Genomic DNA, 24,966 nt, shown 5'->3' with positions numbered 1-24,966 from the left:
TAAGATGCATAATGTCTCTTCCCACTCCCTCACCTCACAGATCCCAAATATTTGAAGTCCTGTACATACCCCTTATAAGCTGCTTTTCTTTTCCCATTACCATAGCTCTAGTTGAGATCTTCATTACTTCTTCATTGAACTACTGTAACAGCCCCCCACAACAGGTTTTCCTTCTAGACTTTTCCCTTTCCAATTCATCCTTCTAGCTCCTGACAAAGTAATCTCCCTAAATTATTAAGAGGTCTAATCATATTACTCCCCTGCTCATAAACCTTGAGTAACTCCTCCCCCTTCCATAGCATGAAATACCAACAGTTTATGCTGTGACACAATGCTTTTCACAGCAACTCAAACCTACTTTTCCAGCCTCATTTCTTTCTAAGTGTCTTAGATGCTTCTGTTGAATGAACATCTCTTTTCACATATGGTTAGGCTCAGATAATGGAAGATGACCTTGAGCTACATCTTGAGCTTCTTGTTCTTTGGAAACATTCCATTCCCTCCAGTACTTTCTGGTAGGTATAGAATAGTTTGGTATTATTCACATTTTCTTCCCTTTGACATTGAATGTCTTCTGGTTCTTATGGGATTTATTGTTTCTCAGTGGAATTGTTCAATTTAACCATTATGCATATTGAATTTTGTAGTCTCAGGCCCCTCCCTCCCACCCTGGAGGTGATTTATGGGTTCTTTTGATTAATACTTGTTTTCTGTGTACAGATGTTCTGGGGAGTTTTCTTTTATTACTTCTTGGATTATAGTGTTCTGATTTTTTGACTTGTCATGTTCTTCTGAGATACCTATAGAAACAAACTATTCCAGTGTAAATTTCTGTTATCAGTTGGATCTATTTGAGCCCGTCCTGAATGTACAGAGACTTTTAGAAGGTTTATGGGATTTATTCTTCATTTTATGTGTACATTAATGTCATCGTAGGTCCATGAAAACCTAACAAACGACCAGTCATTTTCATTTCATTGCTGTCCTCTTGAAATTGTCAATAATAGATCATTCTAAATGTAAGTTCATGAGAACCATTTTTTATTATTATCCAGAGTCCTAGGATATATGTTAATGAATGGGTTACTTATGATACCTTCTTTTCAATGACAGAAGAGAGGGAAGATTTGTATAATTCTAGATATAGTTCTTTCTGCAGACCAAAGAATGGTTATAGTTTATGAGCCCTTCCAGTTAACCATTAAATAATATATGTACAGAATAATGACTCACATTTAGAAGATGATTTTTTAGCCCTTATATTACAGGACATTCCATTATAGATTTTTTTCGAACACTTCTTGACCAATTATTTTGCCCCCATATAGGTTTCTGGAGAAATTGAATTCACATGCTATTGAGAGTTGCATGTAAATGAATCAGACTCTTGTTTATTTTGAAAAAGACATTTGAAATCTTTTTTTTCTGTGCTTCTAAAAACAACTAATTAAGGAGACCTCCTTTGTTGCACTAAGGTAGAAAATATTAACAGCCAGTGTTCAATCCACAAATATGGCCAAAAAAAATTTAAACAAGGCACAGTGGTTTGTTCATATTTTCTCCATGTCTAGTCTCTTAAATCAGCAAATAATTTTCTCTTTTGGAAATGTCTCATGTTAAAAATTTTCAGCTGTCAGCTGAAGGTTAAAAATACATTTTGAGATCATTCTTCTCAACAGTTAAAAAAAAATAAACCCAGAAGAATTGAATGAATTAAGTCCCAGCCTGTCATACTGAAATTGGAGGGTTCTTTATGGAAAAAGGTTTCAAGTCAATTTGGAATTATAGAGAAACTAAAGCCCCCAAGCTTTAAGTGGAAGTTTTAAAGGTGATTGCTTATCATTTGTTTATCATTTCTGCTACCTCTAGTAACCATCTTCAAATTATCAAAAAAAGAAATAAACAAATTCTTTTAACTTAATACTACTTTATTTCCACATAGTACTTTATACTTTTTAGTTTTCATATTGAGTGCAAGTAACTTGCCCAATATCTATTGATCAAAATTGATAATAGAACTTGAATATTCTAATTTTAGTTAGGAGATTCCCAGAACCTTAGAATTTGAAAGGACATCAGAGGTCATGAAGTCTAATACATACCTGAACAGGAATTGTTTTTATAACATCCCTTACAAATAGTGGTCCTGCCCCTTAAAAGAGTCAAGTAATGGGAAATCTTAGGTAGTCCAACTTACTGGAGAGTTTTAATTGTAAGAAAGGGGGCTAGGTGGTACATTGGACAGAGTGCCAGACTTGGAGACAGGAATACCTGAGTTCAAGTGTGACCTCAGACACTAACTAGCTGTGTGACTGTGGGCAAATCACTTAACTCTTGTTTGCCGCAGGTTCTTCATCTATAGAATGAGGATAAATTACAGCACCTACTTCCCAGCGTAGTTGTTTCAAATGAGATAATAATGATAAAATGCTTAGCATGATACATGGTACACAGTAAGCACATATTATTATATTTAACTGAAATCTACCTCTACATCTTCCCATCACTGGTCACTATGCTTTTCTTGTGAGCCTATTTTATATAACAACCCTTCTCTAGATTTCAGTTTTCTCATTTATAAGATGAGAAGGCTGAACTACATATCTGTCAGGTTCCTCCTATCTCTTAAGTTGTATGCACCAGTGGGCTTTGAAATGCATTTAAATAGTTCTCTAAGTTTTCTCTTGTTTATTGGAAGCCTTGGCTTTCTTACAAGGCTTATTTATACCAGGTGAAATCAGCCTATTTCCTCCCTGAAACCTTTCCTGATTCCTGGTTGTTGTTGTTGTTTTTAAGTCTGATGCATGACTTTTAATTTTTTAAATTAATCTTTTATTTTTATATCACTTTAATTTCCTTAACCCTTTTCTGTTTCAACAGACCATTCTTTATAGTTAACATTTTAAAAAGAAAAAAAAAATCAGTTTTCCAAAATCAACGTATAAATCAACTCTATCTGACAAGCTTTTTAGTAATTTATACCCAGGGAACCCAGTCATAAGTTTAGTGAATAAAGTTCATTTTTTCTTTTCTCCATTTGTATTGTAATTTTGTATGTTGTTTTCTGGTTCTGGTTACTTTTCTCTTCATCAATTCATATGTCTTCTCTGAATTCTTTGTGTTTTTATTTCTTAAAGGTATGGTAATACTTTGTTCATATGCTACATTTTATTTAGCCATTCCTCAAACAGTAGATAACCTACCTTGTTTCCAGTTCTTTGTTACCACAAAAAAAAGAGCAGTTTACTGATATACTTGAGACCTTTCTGACTGATCTCCTAGGGATATTTATTGAGCAGTGGGATCTCTGGGTTAGGGCACAGTTCCACACTATTGATGTGTCCTTTTTCCAACAGCCCTTCCATCATGGTCTATTCTGTTCTCCAGTCATTTTTGTCAATTTGCTGGGTAACAGGTGAAACCTTAAAATTATTTTAATTTTCTTTTCTCTTATTATTAGTGATTTGGAACAATCTCGTGGTCTTTAGTAATTTGTTATTTTTCTTTTAAGAATTGATGGTTCATATCCTTTGCCTCCTTGTCTTTCAGAGAATAACCACGACTTTCAAAGACCATAGATAGTGGCTTCCACAAAGCTCTACTTTAATGCCTTTTGGTGGTCTGGAAGTGAATCCTGGGTTTCCAAAGGCACTGCCAATGGAGTATAAGCTTTGGAAGGTTCAACCATATTGGAAAGGCTTTGAATATGATCCCTGTAATATACTATGTGTGCTTTCTGAGGACTAATTCATCTAAGTGTAGAGATGTTAATCACCAATAAGTTAGCCCATTGGTGAAAACTTTTTTTTGGTTCATGACATCACATGAAACAATGGAAAGTGCAAAATGGCCCTTAGTATTGTGTGGCCAATTTCAGAATCTTAAGTGGTAATGGCTAAATGGCCAAAAAAATTGGGGGTGCCAGAGGATAAGAATAACACAATTTTCAATCTGTCTAGAAACATGAATACTACCATTAGTGCTCTAAGTCAGAGGCATCAGACTTGCAGCTCACAAAACTCCCTATGAATTAATATAATCAGGAAATATTTAACAAAAAATACAATGTTAATTTATGGTAAAGAATTAGGCAAAGTTGCTTTTATTTCATGGGGCACTTATTTTGCAATGTAGATAATAAGGGTCTTTTGGGGGGGGGGGAAGCAAGGCAATTGGGGTTAAGTGACTTGCCCAAGGTCACGCAGATAGTAAGTATCAAGTGTCTGCAGCTGGATTTGAACTTAGGTCCTCCTGACTCCACAGTGCTCTATTCACTGTGCCACCTAGCTTAGCTGCCCCTAGATAATAAGTTTTTGCAAAAAAGACCATCATTAATTTATTCTCCAACATCTGTTACAGAGGATTAAGACATAGAGAAATCCTGTAAAGAATTTAATAAGATTCTCCAAATTAAGTTGATATATGATTTAATACTGAACGATTTCAGTGCAAAGGGAGGGATGATAAATAATATTTTAGAAAATATGGTTAAAGAATAATAAGTGAGAGAGGCTAAAGCCTTGTGTACTTCCTGTGTAGAAGTTACGTGCCTATATATCATGAATGTTTTCTTTGAGGAGAGATTTAAGACACATTGGCCAGGGAGAGTAACAGATAACATCATATAAAAGATAATGATTATATCTTGCCAGACAGGAAAGAGTTAGTTACTTAACATGGGAACCATTTTGGAATCAGCTATTGGTATATAATCATACCATTAACTTGTTCCTTGAAAAATAACAATCAGTGCCAAAATAGAAAAAAAATTAAAATGAGAAGATATGGTGCATAATAAAACTTGACATAACCTCACCTTGACATATTTACACAAGCTATTGATGCCACAAAATTGGAAATGGATAAGTGAATAAATGACACAGAATTATTTGAGAAATTTTAATTGTTGTAAATTGATGAGACCAAAAGAGCCTAGAAACCACTTAAGTAGTATCTAGAAAATCTTTATGACAATAATATACACATGCCCCAAGGATAGGCTTTTACAAATATTCTTTATTATATTCCATTATCTTCATAGTTATGTTGAAAGGTGAAGGGAAAATAATAAAAATTGCCCAGTGCTTACTATCTTATTGACCATAAAAAGTATTTTTTAAGCAAAATGGTACCTTAAAGACTTTCCTCTTCGCCTTTCTCTGAAATAAACACCAATCTGCTTAAAATTAAGCATCTTCAGTGATGCTATATGGCATTGAATCATTTAATAATATACTCTCCAAAGAATTAAAGTTTGGAGTCACTCAAAGTAAAAAACCATTATCATCACCATCATCACTATTGCTAGCTTTTATATAATGCTTTAAAGTTTGCAAAGCATTTTACAAATGGTATCTCATTTTAGCCTCAAAGTAACTCTGGGAGTCAATGCTGTTATTATCCCCATTTTACAGATGAGAAAACTGAGACCAACATTAAGTGGATTGCCTAAGGTTTCATAGCTGATAAGTATCTGAGATCAGATTTGAATTTAGGTCTTCCTGACTCCAAGTTCAGAGCTCTATACACTATGCCATCAAGTTGGCCAAAATTACTTGGAGAGGGTTACACTACCTGTGTCAGTGACTAGACTTGAATCCAAGTCCTAATTTTGAGGTTCCCTCTATTCAGTGTCACATTGCATCTTTCAACATAGACCTTATAACAGATTTTCCTATGTTTGCATGGTCACTGCTTCATTGTTGGTTGAGCAAACAAATGAATTTCATATGTACTAATAAAATGCTTGTATTCATAAAAAATATTATGATATTATGAATGTACCTCTGATTATTTTAGGTTTAGCAATTGAAAAGCTTCATTTTATAATTAGTTAAATGTAATGGATGAAGCTCTAGAAATAATGTGATTTTATACAGTAAAACAAATTTCTTATCTGGTTTAAATCATTAAGAAATATCTCTACACTGATGACTCAGTGGTGTGGAGATATCCTTCCTTCCTTATGAAGAAGCTACATGTAGCTTGTAGTTCCTATCATTAAAATATAATACATGTCTGCTTTCTTAGGACCAGACTAGCTTAGTTCATAGAAGTTTGGGTAGTAGGTTATGATTTTTTGTTCCTTTGTTTATAGTAGTCCACATCAGTAGAGGGGAGTACCTACATAGATGGATTAATGAATGCTTGAAGCACAGTAGAAGTATGTAATGTTTCATAGAAAAGTGACTACCATTCTCATTTTATTTTCAATTTACGTGAAAACGACCTACTTTTTTTTTTTTAACAGAGGCCTCTTTATCAGTATCCATGACCGAGGTCACATTGCTACATTGCTTAAGTCATGGCCTGAAGATGTTGTCAAGGTAGGATATTGTCTTTCCTCTGGTAAATGTTGTTTTTTGTTTTCTCTGGAAGATTTCATGAAATGTATTGATTGTAATATCATATTCCGTTCCAATTAGGGCAAGTAAGTAATATTTTCAGATTTATATTTTGTTTATGAATTTTGCATGTAAATATAATCTTGTCCAAGGAAATGGTTAATAAGCTGCTTTATTGCTATGGAGCCTTTCCTATTTTTTGTATAGTAAAATGTAAACTCATTGGGGGCTGGAGCTATTTTTCATTTTGTCTTTTTAGTCTCCACATCTAGTATAGTCACTTATATATAATAGATGATTAATAAAAGTTTATTGGATTAGATTGTTGGAGGGAAGGGAAATTATACATCAAAGGCGTCAGATGACAAGAGAACTTTGAGAGGGTGTCTGCTGAATGGAGGAAAAGGTACAGAAAGGTTAGGCATACACTTGGTTAGTCAAAGGCAGTTTTTGAGTGGAATAAAGGGATCTAGATAGAGAGGTAATCATGGAGGTCAGAGCTTAGATATGAACTTCCTTCTGACTACACACCTTCCATCTGTACCAGAACAGCCTTTATTTCCCCATGAGCCACCAGACTTCCACTTTCTACTGAATCTGCTTGCACTCCAGCCTCTAGGGTAGAGAGAGGGGTAAGGTGTCACCTTCTACCTGTTCCATACCATTCATCTCTTGTTGCACAGAGGAGGTAGAAAGGTAATTTCTGCCTCATGCTGATCCAAACTATTCTTCTCTCTGATCTCCACTAAAGAGGAGTGGTCTCCAGTAGCTGTATTGAACAAGAAACAAGTTTAGGAGAAAATGGTAGATCTGTGGCTCTTAGCCCAGGAACAGAGCTGAGACTCATTTCTAGCCATTGACCCAGAACTTAAGACTACACTGGAATAACCAGGGCAGTGATCCCAGACCAAAGGGGAGCCTGTTTTTTCAGTTGTTTTGATCCTGTAGAGCCTCCCAATGAGCTAATAGTGGCTGAATCCAGAAGCAGCCTACTAAAATCCTAATTAGAAACCAAATGACAGACCCAAACCTGGATCAGGAACTTTCAGAGTTCAGAACAAAATAACAGAGAGCATACTTCTTCCAGGATCATATTACTCCAAGAACATTGGAAGCTTGCAGGCCCCCTGGCCTGAGCTGTGAAAGAAGGAGAAGGATGTAAGAGTACAGAAACTTAGGTCGGCCATTCCCCACAGGAGGGTATAGAGCCCAGCACTAACGTAAAATCTGAAGTCAAGAAGTAGACTGGAAGAATGAACTAAACAAAAAAATTAATTCAGCTATAGAGAGCTGTTATGGAAATAGCAAAGCTAAAGACACAAACCTACAAGAAAAGAATGACTTGAAAAGATCTACAAGCAAGTCTGAAAGAAAATGCAGTTTGGAATTTATTTATTTGCTTGTTTTGCTTTTTGGAGGGGGGAGGACAGGGCAACTGGGGTTAAGTGACTTGCACAAGGTCACACTGCTAGTAAGTGTTAAGTGTCTGAGGACAGATTTGAACTCAGGTCCTCCTGACTCCAGGGCCAGTGCTCTATTCACTGTGCCACCTAGCCGCCCCAAGTTTGGACATAATTTCAACCAGAATTCCTAGAAGAGCTGAAGCAAAAGTTTTTAAAAAGAGAGCTAAAATGATTTTAAAAGTCCAATGAAAACTATGTAAGAGATATAAAAAGAAAATTAATAGCTTAGGAAAAGAGGTACAAAACCTTGCTCAAGAAAATAACTCCCTGAGTATTAGAATTCAGTTGACCAGTAGAAGTTGAGTTCCATGAGACACTGAGAAATATTAAAGCAAATTTAAAAACCTGAAAAAATAGAAGCAAAAATGATATATCTCTTAACAAAAACAACTGACCTGGAAAGCAGTTCACCAAAAAATAATTTAATAATCATTCTGGTACCAAAAAGCCATGACTAACCAAAAAACCTAGACATCATAATTAAAGAAATCATGAAAAAAGATTATCTAGATGTCTATGAGGGCAAAGTAGAAATTGAAAGAATGCACTGGTCACCTCTGGAAAGAAACCCCAAAATGAAAACTCCAAGGAATGTTGTAGTCAAAATCCAAAGCTCTTAGATCAAAGAAAAATACTCCCAGACAGCTTGGAAGAACAAAAATACCAAGGAGCCACAGTCAGGATCATACATGTTTTGCAATTGCCACTATGAAGTGATGTAGAGTTTATAGTATAATATTCCAGAAGGCAACATGTTGAGGCTTACAACCAAGAATAACTTACTTAACAAAACTGATTATAATCGTACAAGGGAAAATGAATCTTTAAAAAGAAAGAACATAGAGTTTAAATACGGGACTGGTGCTTTCTTGTACTCAAGGTGAAGTTAAAAAGGCAAGTGTAACATTTATGGTTTCAGATGAAGCAACAGCAGGCAGAACTAATTAAAAGAGATAAACAGGGAAACTACATTTGGCTGAAAGGCTCCATAGAAAACAAATTAATATCAATATTAAACATATATGCACCAAATTCTTAAAGGAAATGTTAAATGAGTTATAGGAAAGGAATAGATAGTAAAGTCATACTAGTAATGAATGTGAATATACCCCTCAGACCTAGATAAATCTAAGTAACAACAACAAAAAAGAAATGAAAGAAGGATTTTGGAAAAGTTTGATTATGGTAACCCTGTAGATAATATTGAATGGGAATACAGATGAATATACCTATTTCTTGGATGTGTGTGGTACCTTCAAAACACTGAACATGTATTAAGGCATAAATACCTCACAAAAAATAGAGAACAACAGGAATATTAAATGCATCTTTCAGTGAACATATGCAAAAAAAAAAGTAGCATTTAGTAAAGGGCTGAAGCAAAGATTAAAAATTGGAGAGTAATTTAATCCTAAACAATAAACTGTTGTGGCAACCATACTGGCATACCCAGATGGCTGCTAGCACAGGTTCCTAGATCTGCTTTACTAGGAAAGATAGCTGTTTAAGGGGTCAACAATCTTTTTTAATTACATTGACTAATTTAGGAGAAAAGTCAGCACCCTGAACTTCAGAGAAAATACAGGCAGAGAAATAAAGACCAACAGACAGGGCTCAGACTGCCAGAATCAACTATACACTTTACAGATATCCCTGGATTGAGAGAGCCTTTACATCTGAGCAGTCGGGGGCCTCTGAACATGCAGCCACTCAGAATCTTGAACAGAGACTCACAAGATCCTTCTCATAAGTGAACCCCCAAAGCAAAATACCAACTCAGAGTATATATACACTTTTCAGAGCCCAAAGGCATCACAACCCTCATGACTCAGTGCCTATTTAGAAATTAGCAAAAGGTATGAAAGCCTTCCTACAAGCAAGCTTCCTCTAAGCAAGCTTCCCTTAATGGGCTCCATGTGAGGCTTGCTGATGGGCAGAGAAGATCTTATATCCCATTAACATTACATAAGTAAACCAAAGAACAAATCATAGGAACAATCAGTAATTTTATTAAAGATAATGACAACCAATATCGAAGAGTTTGTAGAATGATAGGCACACTAATATGTTGTTGTTGGAGCTGTAAAATAGTACAGCTATTTCTGGAAAGCAGTTTGGAGTTATGCAAATGAAGTTACTAAAATGTCTAAACACTTTAAACCAGAGACTTCATGACTTGGGTTTTCTAAGGCAGTGCTTCTTAAAACTGTGGGGTGCGACTCTATAAAATTTGGCAAGAGTAAAAGATTTCTGAGTATGCAATGACCAAAAATTAATTCAAAATCAAATGTATAATGAATCCAAGGTTTTTCTGGCAGTGAGTGCTTGCCCATACTGCATTGTTTAGCTTCACTGTAGCCTTAATTCTCAACACAAAGCATGTGCACTGTGCATGCCCTCAGGCCAAAATTGCTGCTGAAACATGAAAAGGGGTCTGGAGTAGAAAAAGTTTAAGGAGCCCTGCTCTAAAGAACCCACCAGTAAGCAAGTCTGCATATGCACCAAAACATTTATAGCAGCACCTTTGTAATGACAAAGAATTAGAAATTATTGATATCTATCAAATGAGGGATGAATAAACAAATTATGGTACATGAGCCTAATGGAATAGTACTGTGCTGTGAGAAAATTTGCACGTGATGAATATAACATAGCATGCATGGAAAGATTTATATGATGCACAATGATGTATGCAGATCCAAGAAAATAATATACACAGCACCTACAGTAATATAAATGGAATTATAAATAGCAATACACTAAAAAAAATCAGAAGTATAACAAAGTTATAAACATCAAACAGGATGAAGTGCAATTTCTTCAATTGAAGAAATATGAGAGAATACCCCACAACAAACCCTTTTGTCAAGGGGGAAAGTCCACAGATATTGCACATTGCATATGTATTCAGATACTTGGGATAACTGATGATGTAAGAAAATGAAAACATTAATAAAAACTTATTTTTAAAAATAAAGTTAACAGTGGTGAGATGACATACTAAAATTTTAGAATGCAGCCAAAGCAGTATTTTTAGATGCTTTCAACTGTAAAAGAGAAAGAATAGATCCATAAACAAAGGGGGATTAATACAATTGAAAGCACAAAAAAAGAAAAAAAAACTGCTAAATTAATAAGTCAAACTAGGACCTGTTTTAAAAAAGAAAAAAACTCGGTAAAATAGATATGTTGTTCAGACATTTCAGTCATATCTGATTCTTTGTGACCCCATTTGGGATTTTTTTTGGCTAAGAGAACTATCTTTGTGGTTTTCCATTTCCTTCTCCAGCTCATTTTACAGATGAGGGACTGAGGGTTAAGTGGCTTGTCCAGGATCACACAACTAGTAAGTGTTAAGTGTCTGAGGCCAGATTTTAACTCAGGAAGATGGGTCTTCCTTATTCCAAGCCAAGTGCTCTATCCACTGTGCCACCTATTTGCCCAATAGATAAGCCATTAGGCAGTGATTTAAAAGAAAAGAAAGAAGAGAACTTACCAGTATCAAAAAATAAAAAGGTGACTTCATGACCAGCAAAGAAGAAATAAAAGAGATGATTAGGTGCTTTTTTTTGGGTCCGGTTCTCTACCAATAAAACCGACAATCTAAATGAAATGGATGAATACTTTAAAAATATAAATTGTCCAGGTATATAAAAAAGAAAAAAAATCAACAAGCATTTCCTTTTCAGAATGTGTGATAGAGGAAAGAAAAGTTGGGCTGGGTCTATTCTGTACCCTAGATTTTTGGAGAGCAGTTTTGAGTCAGTGCAGGGGATCCTTTGGACTAAAATGCAACAAGAAAATTTAGTATGGATAGGATAGAAAGTTCTGAAGAATGATATTCTGAAGATAACAGATAGAATCACAACAAGGAGGAAAAGGGAAGTTAGCTGACATATCAGTGTATATGCATTGGAAACTGACCAATCAACTTAGACTTTAGAAAGACTATGGGAGGCAGACTCATCGGCTCCCACGTATTTACTCTAGCAAATCTCTGAAGTTCACAAGATCTTTTAATGATAACCAAAAATCTAGTGATCATTTCAGTATCTGTGTTTCAGTCCTAAGTTCTCAAAAGGTCAGACAGACACTGTAGATCAATCAGGAGTTTCAGTGACATTTCCATTCAGGAAGGGTTCCCCAATTTACTCTTCGGTTGGTTGGCTGTCCTTCATTCTCGAAGAGCATCAGAATGACATTACTATGTTAGAGTCAAGTTACAATGTGTCTGTGACTGATCAGACCAGTATGAGTTTGAAATGCTCTGCCACAGGTCGGACACAAATAGTCCATGTGAACATTTGGAGTGGGTTATCTAAATTTGTGCATCTTGTGGGTTTTTTTTTTGAACCGTTTCAATTCCGCTTTGTTCATAGAGTACAACCTCTTCTCTAATGAGGGCATGCCATGCTAGGCAGTCCTGTGCCAGTGTCTCCCAAGTCACACAATTCCAAAGTTTTTCAGACCTTGAGAGTGGCCTTGTATCATTTCTTCTGACCACCATGTGAGCACAAAAGCAAGAGCAGATTATGGAGGATGAATACAAAAATGCAGCTTTGTAAGAATTTCCTGCAAGTAGCCAGGACGGGGATCAAGTACCAAGGAATCAAAATCAAGTTCACATAAGACATAGAAGGTACTATTTTAAAGCAATGGAAATCTTGGAACATGATATACCAAAAGTCAAAAGAAAAAGACTTACAACAAAGAATAACTTCTATAATACTGAAACTAATTCTAATGGAATAAAAAAAATTGACCTATAATAGAATTAAGAACTTTTAAGTGTTTCTGTTGAGACAAGAATTGAATAACATCTTTTAATTGCAAATGCAGGAAATGAGAAAATTAACTATAAATAAATTATGTGAAGAAGCTAAATGAAGATTGTTTGAATCCTGATTGAGGAAAGGGGAAAGCCCTTGCCCTTTTAAAACTATCTTCTAGAGCCAAAGCAGAAATAACGAACACCTCTGATTATAGGTAGTATTTTATGCTGTTTTGCTTGATTTCAAGAGTAAAGATTGCCTGCCATTTGTCCATCATTCTCAAAGAGGACCATGACATGAGGGAGGTTGTGAGAAATAATCATCTTACCAAAAAATTCCACATGTCCCTTAGTGAATTAAGGAAAGATTTTATTAATCATTCTCTTGCTGGGGATTGCAAGATCCCCCTGACCCATAAGGAGACATGCCCTTTCAGACAATTAAAAAACCTTTTTAAGACTCATTCTGATTAGCATTTCCTTCCTTTTATTCCATTGGCCAGGCATTCCAGGGTTCACAACCCATTGGAAAACACATAAACCTCATGCCCACATGGGTCTACACCCCTTCTTACATCTCATTTCTACATTTCAATCCCGCCCCAGCCCTTTTCATCCTTATTTTCTTTATACTTTATTTAATAAAGGAAATGCCAAGCCAGAAAATGCTTTTTAGTCTCATCCCAAGTTGTCTATGTCAGATCTTATCATCTCCATAGCATGAGAAAGGAATTTTCTCAGTTGCTAAGAGGGTTGACAAAGTGAGTTGAAGATCCAACCCAAAATATCCATAAGAAAAAGTCCCATTATCTAAGACTGCTTCTGGGTTCCTGGACCTTGGAGAACCACACTTGGTCTAGCAGCTTATAAGAAAGTCGTAAGTTTTAATTTTGGTTCCTAAGTTGAGTCTCCTACTTTTTCCACTGTTGTTCCCTACTCATGCTTCCTCTTTCTTTTTCCCCTTCTCTATTTCCATCTCTTAGAAGTTGATCCCTCATTCTTTCTTAGAGTTCTTCACACACATTCTCTATTCTTTTTTAATTACCATAATCAGGATTATTTTTTAAAGGTCATCCTAGTCACCAGAGATCCCCTATATATGCATTCAGAAACTAAGATATGTATTAGGCTTTCCAAAAACTTATTTATAGCAATAAATTTCTTTTTATATCTAGGCTGTTGTGGTAACTGATGGAGAACGGATCCTTGGCTTGGGTGATCTTGGCTGCAATGGAATGGGCATTCCTGTTGGCAAACTGGCATTGTATACTGCCTGTGGAGGGGTGAATCCTCAAGAGTGTCTGCCTGTCACCCTCGATGTGGGAACTGAGAATGAGGTAAATGATTTCTTATGACCCAGTACATTTAAACAATTAGATTGATTCTTATTTTTAATTCCTCTCCCCACATCTGGAATTTATTCTTTTCTTTGTTTTTCTTTTCTTCTTCTAATACTACTCCTCAAGAGATAATCTTTTCCATACTTATTTAGTATTTTATTTACCTTCTCATAAATGTTTTGTGCTTTCTCTTAATAACTAGATTTTGCTCTATGACAGCCTATATTAGTTAGAAATATTTCTTTCTACAAATATATGATGCTATTAAGGTTTTGCTCAGTATGAATTGTTTTGGCATTAACACATTTTTCAAATGTGAGTGTGACTTTTTGTACTCCTTGGCGTGGCTAGGTGGTACAGTGAATAGAGCACCGGCCTTAGAGTAAGGAGGACCTTAGTTCAGATCCGGCCTCAGCCGTATGACCTTGGGCAAGTCACTTAACCCCAATTGCCCTTCCTTCCCCCCGCCAAAAAAAAAATTTTTTTTGTGCTCCTTCATAAGTTTTAGAATCTTTGAGTAAAAAAGCAGATTATCTACCTTGTATGTTAATGGGAGTTGAAAATCTTCCTGGCCCATTAATAGGCCTCACCTGGAGCCCAACAAGAGAAGCTTGATTAGGGGAGGCTTGTGGATTTTATAATAGATAGCTAAGGTCATGTATTTTGTTGTTGGCTCCTTACTTGAATTTTGCCTCTGAATTTTTCAACATTTTCTCTGCCATTCTTCCACATTGTAGCTGCTTTACATGTTATCTGAATGGGTATACATAGGCAAATTTTTTTCCCTTTTCATCTCTTTTCAGACTCTTTTTTATTAGGTTTGCACTAATGCAAATGACTATATTCTTACTAACACCCTATTATATGCACTCCATCCCTGTCTTGTGTATACCTATTATATTCCTAATAGCGAATTTGTGAATTTACTCATAAAAACTGGTAGTATTACATGCCTTCCTATCCTTCCATTAATTTATTTTTAGAAAAATCCAAATGTACTCCAGCCATGGAGAAATGTAAGAAATTCATTGTTGGCAGTCAGTTCTACTCTAAATCCTTTTTTTCTTTTTCTTTCTTTCTTTTTCTCCCTCCCTCCTTTATCTTATAATATCTTTTTTCTTCTTTCTCCCATGCCTAACCTAATTGCATACATAAGCAATGCTACTCTCAACACCCAAAACTAAAAAAGCTTATTTCTCCCTTGACTATTGTGTTGTGAGTACTTGATAAAAAATTGTACAACTCTTTTTTTCTCAAATTCTACCTGACCACAACAAAAGCACTATCAAAATGAACTTTTAAAAACTAATCTTATTAAATTATTTTTTCATCCTCAGATCAATCCTCAAGTATAGTTTAGGAAAGATCATAATTATCTCACTTTCTAAATTCAAAGAGCAACATCTTTAATAAATACCGTTACTGTCAGATTAATTTTGTAACTTCATAACTTTCATAACATAGTAAATTCTGTTTTGCTATGCATAAGTCTTCAAAGGAATTCATTGCATAATTCTAGTCATACTTCTCTATGCTAATACTCTTTTATATCAGAATGGAGAATGTGAAAGAATGTGGAAAACAAAAATTTTAACATCTTTTTTCCATTGTTTCTTTCCTCATTCATTTTTAGAAAATCTAAATATACACTGTCCATGAAGAAATATAAGAATTTTAGTGTTGGCGGCCATTATCAGCACATTGACATTTCACCACCAGCTGCTCAGAAACTGCCAACATATTATTTAAAGTTTCTATGGGTGACAGAACAGCTGGGATTTGAAGCCACACAGATTTTGGATTTTATATTTCCATTAAACCATTTTTTAATGACTTTAAAGAGTTAGCTGCCCCATATTCTGCAGACTTTGGTTCTGTGTGTGTGTGTAATAATTAGATCTCTTTTCAAAATAAATTTTATTTCAGGAGAGTTTTGGAGTGTTACCCCTTTTTCTCTTTCTGGGCAACTACGGCTCATATATGTTACTTGAAAATAATTCCATTCTTTTATGGTAAGTGGCTAGAAAAGAAAACATGAAATGGTAAATAGGTATTCATTTTCTTCAATAGAGGACAGACTTGACAAATGAGGGTTGTATGATCATAACTTCTTTTGGGGGGCCAATTTATATACAATTCTCTTGTGAAACAGTTAGTGCAAATATAAGGAAACAGCATCAGAGAAGGACATAGATATGTCAGAATTGAGTCTTAAACCAAGTTATCTGATTTCAAATCCATTTTTCTTTTTAATTTGCCATACAGTCATTTTATCTAATTTCCACAAAATAGCATTGACAGGCTCAACTGACATCAACCACTAGAGGATGGAAGTAATTTAGTTACATATTGGTTTCTTCAGTTAAGTAATATAGTCTTTCATACACCATCTATTAAGTGCCTACCATTCTACTCTTCTAGGTGTTAGAGGTGGTTACAGAGTTCAAGTACACCTAATCTTTGCCATCATAGACCTTTAGTTGAGTAGGGGGATAAGACAGATACCTGCAATACTTAAGTATTATTACATATTAAGTGCTTTGGACGTTTGCAAACCAAATGCTGTATATGCTTCAAGGGGAGAAATTGTGGGATCAGAGTTTCAAAGTTGTAAAAGGACATCATAGTCCATCTAGTTTAACCCATACCTGGATAAAAATCTGCCATGCAACATTCTTAACAAGTGATCAGCTAGCCTTTTCTTGAAGACTGCTGAGAGAAAACATATACTCCCTCTCAGGTCTACTCATTCCAGTTTTAAAGTATTCTGCTTCATAAGATTATAGATATAGAGCTGAAAGGGACCCTTAGGAAATATTTAATCAAATATGAGGAAGGAAACTGAGTCTCTAAGAGTTTAAGTGACTTGCCTTAAGTCATATTAATCACACAGTAGAATTTTAACCTCAGGTCTGTTATTCCAAATGTAGTATGGTTTATTTGTAAGCTTTTTCTTGTCTCTTTGCAACTTCTGTATTGTACATTGCTTCCATTTCTGTTCTCTGGGTCAAACGAAATAGTTCCAATATTTATTCTACAAATACTTTAAATATTTTAAGCTCTTCAAAACTTAAAGACAACTATCATTTTCTAAGTTTTCTTCTCCAAGATAAATATCCCCTGTTCCTTCAGCTAATCTTCCAATGACACTCTCTTGAATGTAATGCCCAAAGCTTACTACAGTGCTTCAGAGATGCTCTGACAGTGGCAGAATAGAAGAGAACTACTACATTCCCCATTAAAGATGCAGTGCCTCTCTGAAGGCAACATGAGTTGTCTTTGTTGGGGGAAAGGGGAAATGGCTGCCGTGTCATTAAGTGATATGGAGGATGGGGAAAGGCAGGTGGATGAGTGATATAAAAGGAATTTTAGAGGAGGTGGCATTCACATTGAACTTTAAAGGGTAGGTAGAAATTCAATAGATGAAGATGGATCAGAAGACCATTTCCTATATAGGGATAAACATGAATTGAAGGCAAGGAGGTAGAAAAGAGTGGAATTCTGAGGTGAATCATTGTTCGTTTTCCCAGGATTATAGAATTGTAGAAGAGAATAATTTGAAATAAGGCTGGAAATGCAGGGTAACACTAGCTTCTTAAGGGCCTTGAATGCCAGGCAAAGAAATTACAGAATAAGAAAAGTTTAATACATCCAAAGAGGAAGGTAGAAGTCAGAGGAGAATGAATGATATATCCCAACCCAGGTCCATGGAGGAATTGTGAGATTATGATTTCTCTTGGTGGGAGTGAGGCGGTTTTTTGAAGAATGTGAGAGGTGGCACTGTGGACAGATTGAAACCAGAGAACTGAAAAAAGGATTATCTTATTGAGTAGGAAATATTTGTTAATTCTCCTTCCCTTACCCTAACATACCATTGTTTGAAAAATTAAGTTTATCTTGACTTGTGTTTCCATTTCAGAGTTCCTACTTAGCTTAGGTCTTTTTATCAAAAATTATTTTCAAAGTCTTCTTATTAAAGTTTGATTTCCCTATATATTTATACTCAACTTTTCAGGGTCAGTTTTTCTTGGTTTTAAAACTATCTCTAGGGGCAGCTAGGTGGTGCAGTGAGCAGAGCACCGGTCCTGGAGTCAGGAGGACCTGAGTTCAAGTCCGTCCTCAGACACTTAATACAAAAGCTAGCCATGTGACCTTGGGCAAGTCACTTAACCCCAATTGCCCTCAAAAGCAAAAAAAAAAAAAAGCTATCTCTAGATCTCCCTTTATATAATGTTGACACTTCGGGTCTTGTGTGATCCTCATGATGACTTTTTGGTACTTAAACTGACTTTTTTTGGATGCTTGAAGTATTTTTATTTGATATGGAGCTCTGGATTTTGCCTGTGACACTCCTGGGTATTTTTCCTTTGAAGATTCCTTTCAAAAAGCAATCAGTTGATCCTTTTCTAAATTTACTTTGCCCTTTCATTCTAATAGATCTGAGAAGTTTTCATTTATGATTTCTTAAAATAATGTGACCAGGCTTTTGTTTTTTTAATCATGATTTTTAGGAAGTAAAATGGTTCCTAAATTATCTCTCCTTGACTTGTTTTCCAGGTCTATTGTTTTTTATATCAAATGTCTTAAGTTTTCCTCTATTTTAAAAATCTTTTTATTTTGATCTAATATTTCTTACTCTCTGATGAAATCATTAATTTTTGTTTGGTGTACTCTAGTTTTCAGGAATTTCATTTCTTGGGTAAAATTTACCATTCTCTTTGTTAAGGGAATGGGAATCTGAAGATCTTCCCTGCCCCTAGGCCCTTTGATACCCTTAGGTGACTCTGAGAATCTTCTCTGATTTGAGAATATGCTCTGCCTCATAATGGACTGAATGTGGTCAACTGGAGCCTGTGGTGAGAGGCTTGTTCTTCAAGAACACCCGCACCTTGTTACTTTGTGATTGGGCAGTGGGTCATGAGGGCTGTGATGGTCTCTGACCCAGGAGAAGGTTATATATACCCTGATGTGAGGTTTTGCTGTGGGGCTCACTTTGGGAAGAGTTGTGTGATTTAGCCAGATGAAACTCTGGACAGCCATTGAACACTCTTCCCCACCCCACACCCCTTTGAAAACCCAGATGTTGGTGCTTCCCTCTGGTAACTAACTAGGTATGGGTATAATGGTCAGACAACTGGAAGCCTGTCTGTTCAATTGTGTTATTTTCTGTTGTAACTTCTATTTTTATTTTCTGAAGTTCAGGGTGCTGACTTTTCCCCCTAAACTAGGTAAATGATAGATGTTTGATTGATTAAAGTAAGATTGTTAACCCATTTTGAGTTGCTTTCCTATAGAAAAGCAGATCTAAGAACCTGTATTAGCAGCCATCCTGGGTATGCTAGGGTGCTTGCTGCTACACTATTCTAAGCTATTTTTCCTCCCTCCAGGTTTTTCCTCCAGAACAGTTATTTCTTTCTTTTTTAATCTCTTGTTCTATTTCTTCTAGGTATTCAAGTAGTCCTTATGAAAATCCATTTTTTCTTTGAGTCTCTGCTTATAGATGTTGCAGAATTATTCTCTCTTTAAGGGTTTCTAGATTTGCAATAATTTTTGATACTGGCCATTGTCTTTTTTTTTCTCTTCTCTCCAGCTCTAATTAATTTTTTCTTTTTTAATTAATTAATTTTTTCTTTCAGCATTCACTTCATAAGATTTTGAGTTCTAAATTTTCTTCCCCTCCTTCTGTTTCCCACCTCCCCAAGACAGTGTGCATTCTGATATAGGCTCTGCATATGCATTCATATTAAACATTTTCACATTAGTCATGTTGTAAAGAAGAATAGAACCAATGGAAGGATCCATGAGAAAGAAGAAACGAACAAAAAAAAAGAACAAATGGTATGCTTCAATCTGCATTCAGACTTCATAGTTGTTTTTCTGGATACAGATACCATTTTCCATCATGAGTCTTTAGATCTTGTCTTAGATCTTTGTATTGCTGAGAAGAGATAAGTCTGTCAAAGTTAGTTATCTCAGTGTTGCTGTTACTTTGCATTGTTTCTCCTGGATCTGCTCACTTCACTCAGCATCAGTTCATGTAAGTTTTCCAGGTTTTTCTAAAGTCCACCTGCTCATCATTTCTTAAACAGCAATAGTATTCCATTACATTGATATAACACATCTTGTTCAGCCATTCCCCCAATTGATGGGCATCCCTTCAATTTCCAATTCTTTGCCAAAAAGAGCTGCTATAAATATTTTTGTACAAGTGGTTCTTTTTCCCATTTACAGGATCTCTTTGGGATATAGATCTAGAGGTGGTATTGCTGGGTCAAAGGGTATGCACAGTTTTATACCTCTTTGGGCATAGTTCTTAATTGCTCTCCAGAATGGTTGGATCCATTCACAACTCCAGCAATGCCTTAGTGTTCCAGTTTTTCTACATTTTCTCTAACATTTATCATTTTCCTCTTTTGTCATGTTAGCCAATGTGATAGATATGATGTGGTACTTCAGAGTTTTGATTTGCATTTCTCTAATCAGTAGTGATTTAGGGCATTTTTGACTAAAACTAGCTTTAATTTTTTCCTCTGAAAACTGCTTGTTCATATCCTTTGACCATTCATCAGTTGGGGAATGACTGTATTCTTATAAATTTGACTCAATTCTCTATATAGTTTAGAAATGAGGCCTTTATCAGAAACACTGCTTGGAAAAATTGTTTCCCAGCTTTGTGCTTCCCTTCTAATCTTGTTTGCATTGACTTTGTGCAAAATCATTTCAGTTTAATATAATCAGAATTACCTGTTTCATATTTTATAATGTTCTCTGTCTCTTGTATGGTCATAAGTTCTTCCTTTCTCCATAAATTTGACAGGTAAACTATTTTTTTTAATGCAAGATATATTTTAATGGACAGCCAGTATGGATGGATAGTTGAAAAGCAAACATTACAGGAAAATGAGTCATATTATTTTTTTTATGCCTAGAAATTTACTCTGAAATCTCCCTACAATCGAGTGATAGGCTTTTTTTTGTCTCTATCAATTTGTTTGTTTGTTTACTTTTAATTTACAAGATTCAGTTACACAATTCCTTGAGTTTCAGGTTTTCTCCCCTTCCTTCCCCTCTCCCCACTCCCCCATAGTGACATACAATCAAGTATAGGATTGACAGGTAAACTATTCCTTGTTCTTATAGTTTACTTAGAGTATCAGCCTTTATATCTAAGTTGTGTATCCATTTTGACTTTATCTTTGTATACAGTGTAAGATGTTAATCTATGCCTAGTTTCTTCCATACTGTTTTCCAGTTTTCCTAGCAGTTTTTATTAAATAATAAGTTCTTATCCCAGAAGCTGGAGTCTTTGGGTTTGTCAAATAGTAGATTTTTTTTTTGCCTTTTGGAAGGCAATTGGGGTTAAGTAACTTGCCCAAGGTTACACGGCTAGTTTTTTTTGTGTGGGTGTTAAGTGTCTGAGGCCAGAACTGAACTCAGGTCCTCCTGACTCTAGGGCTGGCGCTTTACTCACTGCGCCACCTAGACGCCCCTAAACAATAGATTAATACAGTCATTGAATACTGTGTCTTATGTGCCTAACCTGTTCCACTGATCCACCACTTTGTTTCTTAGCCAGTACCAAGTAGTTTTGATGATTTCTGCTTTATAATACAATTTAATATCTGGTATGGCTAGGCCACCTTCCCTTGCATCTCTTTTTGTTAATTCCCATGATATTCTTGACCTTTTGTTCTTCCAGATGAATTTTGTTAATTATTTTTTCTAGCTCTATAAAATAATTTTTTGATAGTTTGATTGACATGGCACTGAGTAATTAAATTAATTTAGGTGGAATTCTCATTATTATATTAGCTTAGCTACCCGTGAGCAACTTTATTTGTGTAAACAGTGTTTTATAATTGTTTTCATATAGTTACTGGGTTTGTCTTGGCAGTAGACTCCCAAATATTTTATGATGTCTGCAGTAACTTTAAATGGAATTTTTCTTTCTATCTCTTGCTATTGGGCTTTGTCAGTAATAAATAGAAATGATGATGACTTATATGGGTTCATTTTATATCCTGTACCTTTTCTTTATTATTTCAAGTAGTTTTTTACTTGCTTCTCTAGGATCCTTTAAGTATACCATCATATCATCTATAAAGATTGACAGCTTTGTTTCTTCTTTGCCTATTCTAATTTCTTCACTTTATTTTTCTTCTCTTATTGCTAAAGTTAACATTTCTATTACAGTATTGAATAACAGTGGTGATAATTGACATCCTTGTTTCACCCCCAATCTTATTGGGAATGCTTCTAACTTATCCCCCTTACATTTAATGCATGCTGATGGTTTTAGATAGATGCTACTTACCATTTTAAGAGAAACTCCATTTATTCCTATCCTCTCTAAGTGTTTTTAATAGGAGTTGGTGTTATATTTTGTCAAAAGCTTTTTCTGCATTTATTGAAATAATCATATGATTTCTTTTACTTTTGATATTTATATAGTCAGTCATGCTGATAGTTTTCCTAATTTTGAATCAATGCTGCATTCCTGGTATAAATTTTGCCTGGTCATAGTGTATTATCCTTGTGATAAATTGCTGTAATCTCTTTGCTAATATTTTATTTAAAATTTTTACATCTATATTCATTAGGGAGATTGGTCTGTAATTTTCTTTCTCTGTTTTGTCTCTTCCTAGTTTAGGTATTAGCACTATGTATCATAAAAAGAATTTGGTAGGACTCCACCTTTTTCCCATACAGTTTATATAGTTTTGGAATTAATTTCTTTAAATATTTGATAGAATTCACTTGTATATCCATCTGGCCCTGGAGATTTTTTCTTAGGGAGTTCATGAGGTTAAATGGCTTGCCCAGAGCCACACAGCTAGTACTTGTCTCAGGCTGAATTTGAACTCATCTTCCTGACTCAAGACCCCATATTCTATCCATTGCATTATATACCCTTCATACCTTCTCTTCAGTGAAATATGTAATTTAGGGAGCTTAAAAACCCATATGCACATGATGAAAGAAGCAGAATATTAAGACTAGAGCTGTTTGTTAAACCTTGAGCTATTTATCAAAACTTAACTAGAGCTGTTTATTAAAACAGCTGTTTATGTCTAATGGTAGCCATCTCTAGGATGGGGAGGTAAGGGAAGAAAAAAGAGGGGGAAAGTTATATAATAACTTATATATTTAAAAGGAATAGCAAGTCATGTATAATATATGTGTAGTTTCATGTGCAATTATCCTTTTTCTATTTGCTATATAATGGAAATGCTTGTTTTATTAATTTCAGAATAAAATAATTTTTTTAAAAGTAGAGATTCCCCTTATAGGCTAAAAGTTTCTAAAGTTTAACTATGAGAAAAATGAGATAAGGTAGCTAGATGAATCAAATTGTCAAAGGAAAACCTTTTGGGACATGTGAGATTTAATATGTATTAGATGACTTATTCTAAGGAGACAGGGAAACAGGAAAATTTAGAGATGCTTACCACAGTGTTTTTACAGTTTATAATGGATTTTATCTATTGGCATCTACACAAGGGCATCAGAAAGCGTTTACAAACAGTTAAAGACCAGGAGGAGGCTGGAGCCAGTTGAGCAAGCAAGCCCTGTTGCTTACACAGTATGAACTCAGTTTTCTTCATCTTCTTGATTCTCCAAATTCCTAGCCTGAAACTTGTTGGTAAACTTTTAGTGTTTTAAAATATGTTTTAAATGTTTAAGAAATGTTTTAAAATAGTCTTCTGGACTATTTTATTGACCAGAAATAATATTACCCATGTCATAGCTTTCCATTGATGGTGCTTAGGCTAGGCTTTGGTTCATGACTACATTAAAGCACATCTTATACTTTCCTGCTCTCCATAGTTTCTCAGTGGCTGATTATGTTTGGAATGTTTTGTCTTTCTCTGCTTATTTTAATCTACTATAAAGATAAAGAAAGAGAAAATATGGTCGCTGCCCTCAATGAATTCACATTGTAGTAGGGGAGACATCATATTAAAAAATCATACGTACAAGATATATCTCAAAGCCTAGTTCAAATGCTGCTGCTTCCATATCATCATCCTCTACTTCCCCAGGAAAGTATACGTAGAATTTCCTTCAAGACATAGCTCAAGTGCCACCTTCTACATGAAGTCTTTCCTGATATTCCCAGCTGTACATACCCTTGCACATACCCTTCTTCCCTAAGTACTTTTAACTACCTTGTATTTAATTTATCTTAATTCTTCATGTACTTAACTTGTGTGTATGTGTCTGTATTGTCTCCCCTGATAGAAAGTTTCTTGAGAATATGAGTTATTTCTTTTCTTGTATTTGTCTGCTCCCTATCATAGATCCCCATCCAAGGGGTATCATCCAGAGCTATAATAATCCTGATCCAATCATATCATCCCCTACCCTCTTATATTTTAGTGGTTAAAAAGCAAAGCCTGGGCTCATTATTTCAATAAATCATATATGAAAACTTCCTAAATCTATTAGAACTAAAGGGGAAAGTAAAGATGGAACAAATCAACCTGTCAAAAGGAATTCCAAAAGTAAAAGTGTCAGAATTGTCATAGTCAAAATCCAAGGTTCCTATGTCAAAGAAAATTACTGCAAGCATCCAAAAAGGACCACTCCATGTACTAAGAGTCACAGTCAGGATTATACAAGACCTGGCAGTTCCAATTATAAATGAAGTGAGATCCTGAGGTATGTTCCAGACTGCAAATAAGATAAGTTTACTACCTGTATTACATTAAAATTCCATTATTTTCCTATACATTTATGCTCAGCTTTTCAGAGTATTGATTGTCATCAGTCAGTCAATCAGGCATTTAATAAGACTTAGGCGCTGTACTTAACTCTAGGAATGCAAGGCAAAAGCACAAGTGGTGCCTTCCCACATAGGACTTAAGATTCAGATGGAGAGAATCAAATATAAAATCTTCTGTTTGCTTTTCAAAGCCTTTCATAGCCTAGTCCCTCCTATTTTTCCAATCTGCTTATACCACATACTCCTCAAATCAGTGACACTGACCTCCTTCCATTTCCAACTTCAGGCATTTTCATTGGCTGTCACCCATGTTTGTAATAGT

General features: G+C 35.2%; 1 protein-coding gene across 1 annotated transcript in view; it reads left to right on the top strand.

The window, feature by feature from the left end:
* ME1 (malic enzyme 1) overlaps positions 1 to 24,966 on the top strand; it is a 286,728-nt gene that overhangs the window by 116,352 nt on the left and 145,410 nt on the right. The window contains 2 exon segments of the mRNA XM_069065073.1: positions 6,251 to 6,326; positions 13,754 to 13,915. Of these exon segments, the coding sequence (XP_068921174.1) occupies positions 6,251 to 6,326; positions 13,754 to 13,915 (238 nt within the window).

The sequence above is a fragment of the Petaurus breviceps genome, unplaced genomic scaffold (genome assembly GCF_028583685.1).
Source record: "Petaurus breviceps papuanus isolate PSGF00001 unplaced genomic scaffold, PetGlider_PUasm1.0 90667, whole genome shotgun sequence".
Lineage (NCBI taxonomy): Eukaryota > Metazoa > Chordata > Mammalia > Diprotodontia > Petauridae > Petaurus > Petaurus breviceps.
The sequence above is the reverse complement of the archived record's forward strand: the minus strand, read 5'-3'. Positions and strand labels throughout refer to the sequence as shown.